This window comes from Oncorhynchus mykiss, chromosome 2 (assembly GCF_013265735.2).
Source record: "Oncorhynchus mykiss isolate Arlee chromosome 2, USDA_OmykA_1.1, whole genome shotgun sequence".
NCBI classification, from domain to species: domain Eukaryota; kingdom Metazoa; phylum Chordata; class Actinopteri; order Salmoniformes; family Salmonidae; genus Oncorhynchus; species Oncorhynchus mykiss.
The window spans coordinates 16323030-16329808 of record NC_048566.1 but is presented as its reverse complement, the minus strand read 5'-3'; the positions used below and the strand labels follow the sequence as shown (position 1 = coordinate 16329808).

General features: G+C 39.9%; 1 protein-coding gene across 3 annotated transcripts in view; it reads left to right on the top strand.

Moving 5' to 3' along the window:
* LOC110536191 (ephrin-A4-like) overlaps positions 1-6391 on the top strand; it is a 124089-nt gene extending 117698 nt beyond the window's left edge. For all 3 annotated transcript variants that reach the window (XM_036939603.1, XM_036939594.1, XM_036939585.1), the window contains 2 exons: positions 3980-4015; positions 4124-6391. In XM_036939603.1, coding sequence (XP_036795498.1) covers positions 3980-4015; positions 4124-4221 — 134 coding nt within the window. In that variant the 3' untranslated portion in view covers positions 4222-6391. The remainder of the gene's footprint in view (positions 1-3979; positions 4016-4123) is intronic.
* Positions 6392-6779: the final 388 nt, after the last annotated feature.

Genomic DNA, 6779 nt, shown 5'->3' with positions numbered 1-6779 from the left:
TCTAACTGAAATGAACTAAAACAGCTGTAAAGAGAGCACGGCAGGTAGGACACAGTTGCACGTGACACAGGAAGCTCCTAAGGTCTGTGCTGGGATTAATTAGTCACTTTATCTATGTTCCTCTCTCCCTGTTGGTGTCTATTTATTGAATTCAATTCTCTTTGGATATCTTGGTTCTGCAGACTGCTGAATGACATTGTAAATTAACAGAAAGTCTAACTTTGACTCTACAGTAAATTTGACACTACTGAAGTGTCCCGGTGAAAAGTGTCCCCTACCCACTCCAGTAGAGCGGTGTCACGGCAAAAAGCCCCCTTCCCCAATTCTGCTGTGCTAGAACAGTGTTGCATCAGACGCAACCTTCAAAATCCGCATCACCAGAGTGGTGTCACGCTGAAACAGCTCCCCCTGCTGCTCCGCCTTTCTTTCCTCCTTTCCCTCTCAATCTTCCGCTATCTTCCTCTACTTACCTTTCAATGAAGACAACTTCTCCAAACACGAAGTCTGCTGTTGTTCCCCACCCTCCTCTCTCATTCTCTTTCCTTCTCTCTCTTTCCCGCTGTGTGAAGCCATTATAGACCTTCTACTCTCTCTAATTGATTTTCCCTTTCTTTCTCCTACTCTCCTCTTCTTCTCCCTCCCTCTCTCCCCTGCTGTGAACAGTCCATCGCGGTCATTTCAGGTTGCCGTCCCCTCTCTGGTCTTTCACCTTTTTTTCAACTTTTTTTTTCTTTTTCTATTCTGAATAACTTTGTGCCCCCTGCCCACCCTTCCGAACACACACACACTCGCTCACACACACCGCTCGTCTACCTCTCTCTCCGACTTCCAGCACAACACTGAAGGACGAACTTTGACCAACTTCCTACCGTGATTAGATTTCTCTTTTTCGGCGAGCAGGTGTGGAATGTTTTCCGCCCAGGAAGATGGCTCCCTACCTCTAGTCACTGTGTTTATAAAATGGCGGCGCGGGGAAGGAGAGGTGGAGTCACGGAATGGTGTCTCTCTGCAGTTCTCTGTCTGGAGACACACATGCATGCTCACATCCACTCACACTCACACAGTGGGTCTCTCTCTGCAGTGCAGTGCTTTCCTGAGACGCATGCGACCATGGCAGCCATTTTGGGGTAGAGCTGGCCGTGACCAATACAGAACAGTTATCTACAGCACGCATGTAGTCATTCATACAAATTTACCTAATCATGTACAACAGCAATACACAGATAATAACTTTGGTATTTCCACCATTTAGATGCATTTTGAGGAGTTAAAAAGCTTTTTATTTCTAATTTTAACATTCTGCCATATGTTCAACTAAATATCTCAAGAGGCCAAATAAAGTATCTGGGTTGACCACTTCATCTGAAATCAGACATAAATCCCCTTGTGACATGGGGATTGCAAGCTTGTTCTGTACAACAGGGAAGGGCAATTGAATGCAAGCTTCACAAAATAATGGAATTGTGAAAATGTGTCTTGCCTGTATATCTCTGGGTAACAGGGTTGATGTGTTGTGCTCCACCTGCTCAGTTTTCCACCACAAAACAAGAGAAAATGGCCAAAGGAGTAGAACCAGCTCACCTGTTTTTACACTATGACTTGACTATTAATGTTCAATATCTCTATTTAAAAAAGGAATAGTTTCACCAGCATCTTATTATAATATTATTAAAACGAGTTCAGTTCACGTAACAGGATTGACCTTAAAATGTGGGACAGGTTTATTTATTTATTTACCTTAAAATGAATCACGTAAATATTACTCTTAAGAAATGACTTTGTTAAAGCAACAAAATAACTAGGGCCTTACAATGATGGTGAAAATGGAGATATGTTGGGATTAAGTGGGTTAAAATCTTCCTAGAATTCAGAGGACACACAGAGGGACACGTTAAAATGCTGAATGTTGGTACTTTAGTCTTTGTTAAAGGTGATCTCTCCTCTATTTCCTGGTTGCTAAAATTCTAATTCAATATCTTTTCCATAACCAAAAATATTGTATTTTCAGCTGTTTGAAGCAGCAAAACAGAAAGTTAAAGATTCAAAGAAGTAACATAAGAACCTAGAACAGATCTACCGCTTCATAGACTTGCTTTCAATGAGAATGACAGATCTGTAACTCACATTTCTATGTGACTTTGGTCGGGTCACCCAAAAAGGTTGTTTTTCAATTATTTTACGCATATATATATATATATATATTTTTGTCTTTGACGATTCAACATTTAATTGTTTATGCAGCCCTTTCAGAGTTCTTCTTGAAACAGCAGTATAGTTTGGTCAAGTATTCCGTTTGTTATTAAACCGTTATAATCACGCAGAGTCATTTTAAAGTCAGCTATTGATGTAGGCATTAGGTCAATGCGTACATTTCAAAATCAGTTAATGCTCTTTAATTTATTCATTTAGTCTTTGAGTATGCACTTGTTTGTTGCCTTTGATGTGAATAGTTTGGTATGTTCTGTTAATTGTATTTGGAGAATTACCTGATAAAACCTCTGCTTTATTTGAGCTGTTTTTATCCACTCAATGTGGACATGAAAGATTGGATTAATAGAACCCTGCAACTTTTAGTTTATTGTTTTATAATTATTAACTAATGTTACAAAACAGAATAAGGAACAGAAGTGATGTGTTCTGTAACTTTCATAGTTTTGATGCTTTGGACACAAAATGCCCTTTTCACATTTTCTTCTGCTTAACGTTAGTGCTCTCACACACACACACACACACACACACACACACACACACACACACACACACACACACACACACACACAGTGAGAGGCCCGATCACAGCATGTAATTTAATGCTTCGTTAACTCTTCCATAGTTATTTCTTCAGAATATGAGAGGTTTGTTAAGCCCCTCCCTCATCAACATGGAAGCCTCTTTGACTTGTAGTACAACCCTGACTATAGACATAACAGAATATAACACCTATAGATACCTTAGTCAAGCCCTAATAACACACACACACACACAGAAAATTATCTCCAAGCTAAGTATTCGATCAGTGAGCCATCCTGTGAAAAACATGTCTTAGACATCAGTGTTCTGCTGATGTACTCAATTCATTGTAGGAAAACAGTCAACTGGATAAGTTTCATTACAACGATCTTTTTCACATTTTCTGCTATTTTCTTCCTAGACCTTTCCCCTTGTTATCTCCCTTCACTATCAGCCTTAATTTTCTACTTCTTTTTGCTCTTTCTGGTATTGTAGCATTCTCTCCCACATTCTCCCTCGCCCTCTTGCCCCTCTCCACCTTGCTTTGCCCTCCAGCACCCATCCCACCCCTCTCTAACTCCCTCCAGTCCTCCATTATTTCCTTTTAGTCAGCCCCCCTGCTGAGGGAGTGACACCCAGACACAAACACCCCTCCCTCCTCCGTCTCTCTCTTTCTCTCCCTCTCTCCGCCTGACCTTCTTACAATCTTTCCTTCCCTCCCTGCTTTTCTCCGTCTGTTTTTCTCCCAGGTCTTTTCCACCTCCACCCTTTCATTTCCTCTCACATGTCCTCTTGTTTCTCTCTGTCATTCTTTCTTTTTCTCTTTTCCCTTTCTATCTCTCTTATTCCTCATCTCTCTCTCTCTCTTATTCCTCACCTCTCTCTCTCTTATTCCTCTCTCTCTCTCTCTCTCTCTCTCTCTCTCTCTCTCTCTCTCTCTTATTCTTCATCAATTTAATTTTACTCCTTGGCTCGACATTATCTTCCTCCTGACTCACTTTCTTCGCTTGTTTTTCATTCAACCTTTAAGAAAATTTGCATTGGGGACATATTTTAGGGTTGCGCAGTCAGTAGTAATTTTTCATGGCATTTGGCTGTGAGTAATGGTAAATACCCTCCCCTAGTCATTTTTCTGTTTGTTTTTTTGTTTCATGCTAGTAAGGCTGTAGTTTTTGGGAAACTTGAAAATTACTTGAATAATGAACTTTATTTTTATGTCCTGCTCTCTCCCTTTCTTCCCATCGCTTAGCAACCGTAGGGTCCAAGCAAAACAAGCAGGAACAAGGTGAGATACAACTGCACTCTGTGTGTGTGTGTGTGTGTGTGGTATGCAAAGCATGCACAGGATGTTCACTGGTATTGATGAACTGCTAATTCTCTGACTCTCTCTCAGGTACTCCAGCTCTTCACAGTGATGTGTGTTCAATGAGGACAGTTCCTCTTTCTCTCCTCCTCCTCCTCATCCCACTCTTGAACTTCCTCTCTATGTAACATCCCTCTATTCAAGCTGACCTCCTGAGTATCTACCATGCCCACTGTAGATGGCCTGCCTCACCCACTCAGTCCCTACTTTAAACTATCCACACCTCATAGGGAGGCCAAGTCTTCATTTCAGACCCTCAAATGACTGCAATAGGGTAGACTTCAACACTACACACATTCCAACACATCACCTCTGTCTTTTCTGGGGTGGCACTAATCTTTCTCTTCTTGGCCTCCTCTTTTCTCTCTCTGTCCACTCTCTCCTCTCGTTCCCCCTCTTCCATCCCTCGCTCCTGACTAAGCTCCCTCTGAAACAGACTGGCACTAATCTACCATCAAAGCTCTCATTCTTCATTTCCCACCTTTATCCACTCCATCCTGTAGACTCCATCTGTGTCGTCTCTCTCTTCCTCTCTTCCTCTCTTCCTCTCTCTCTGTCTCTGTCTCTCTCTCTCTTCCTCTCTCTCTCTCTCTCTCTCTCTCTCTCTGTCTCTGTGTGTGTGAACGTAATGTGCCAGCTGAGCCAAAGTGGATCATCCAGACGTTGTTCTGTTAAATTACTACGGAGAGGACCAGACTTGGAGTTGACTGGCTGTCAGAGTTGACTGCTTCTGAACAGAACCATGTTTTTGAGTTGACGTCATTGGATTTGAAAGTCATTGTTTTTTAGATGAAAAACTATTTTTTTTTTGTATCCAAAGTGGGACCAACTGTTAAACACAGTAACACCAAATGTTGACCAAACTTTATTAAAAAAGTTAACCAGTGACGACACTGCCTAAACCAGGATATGCTGTGTGAGTGGGACCCTGGGAATGATGAACTGGAATATTGTAACTGGTCTGCTACGCCCTCTACTGGGATCATACTGGTTAGACTGGTCCAACTGGGCTGTAACACCTGACCATATCTGGAATTAACTGGACTGTGTCTGGTGGTTTACCTTTGTCTTAAAAGGCAATCAAAAGGAATTGTGGGAAACACACTGAGGGTACTTCCTCACTTCACCTCACACGCACCGAACCACATCGGCTGATTGACAGATGCTCCTCACCAACCAGGTGTGCAGGTACAGTATTTAGACTGTCTGCTGAGCACTTAACCAGGCGAGGACCTCTACCAATGAGAAGAGGCCTAAAGCTGGTGTTTGTTTGAATAGAGGTTTTTGTTTTAGTGCAGTAAAGATTCTGCTTTAGGTGTTTCAGTTAAATATTGATGTTTTGTAGAGGTCCTGTAATGTTGGCATCCATTTTGATTATTTGAAACATCCTGAAAAAATCTACATTTTTACATGGCTGAACTTTTTTTATACAAATGTTTACAGGTGTAGATTAACTCCAATTGTTGTTTATAGTGCTATCAAGAATAACTAAAGCACTTTAGTACAGGTTACCCCCGTATTTTTCTTTAAGTTAGAAAACATACATTTTTTCATTAAACAAATAGCATTAAAAAATGCAATTGTATTATCAAAGCAATTTAAATGAATACATTTCATTTTGATTGTCATATCTTTTTTCTGTTGGTTAGATATGATTTCATGTTCCATTCACAGAAGTAATATATCACTAAATTGCATTTACAGTAGAAGCATGTTACAAATATCACAAACCTAACAAATATACATGTTTTATTTTCAAAAGTGAGAGATTTAACTGAAATTATTCTTATTCATTTAATCCCACAAAAACGAGTGTATATTTAATTCAATTCATAATTCTGATAAATTGCTTATCTTAATCCAATATAATTAATCATTATTAAATACAGGCTATTCGGGGATGCAGTTTTTCCCACATTCTGATGTCTTTGGTAACAGCATTTAGAAAACAATGTTTTCTTTCCGAAATAAATATGTTGACTCATAGTTATGCCTGTAAGCACTTACTCAGAGAGATGAGTCTGTAGTATTACTTTACACACACATTTGGATAACAATATGCTTCAATGACAGTTCAATATTTTGTTCTAGTCTACGCAGGTTATTCAGGAATGTAATGATTATTCCAGGGGTTTAAACACTGATGTCTGGAACCTTGTTGTATAAAGCTGGAGCTCCCAGATGTAGTTTTTTTTGTTTTCACATTTTAGTGAAGTATGAAACATCTTCTATGAAGAGCGAACTGCAAACAGCCCTTTTATACAAGGTGAGATGACAAAATAAAGATGATTGCAATAAGACTGTGGAAATTTCTTAACTTTGCTATTTGTGGTTTTTGGCGGTTTATTTGTCTTCCTTCTTGTTTCTTTGTTTTACTACAGGAAGTTCTATAATCAAGACGAATTTAGACAGTATACACACACACACATACAAATACACACCTTTATTTATGGAATACAAACATATGTTCAATGCACAGGATTATGTTCGTTGTGAGACCTCTGAGGCTCCAGATGACCTTGTGGTTTGAAAGGCCATTGTAACCTGAGAAAACCAATGGCATATTGATCTGAGTTTATATTTGATGTACAGTCGGCAGAACCCCGATAAGACCAAGACATTGCATACTCCTGGGAGTACTCCTTCATACATCATAGCTCATACAGTATATGTACAGTAGTTATTT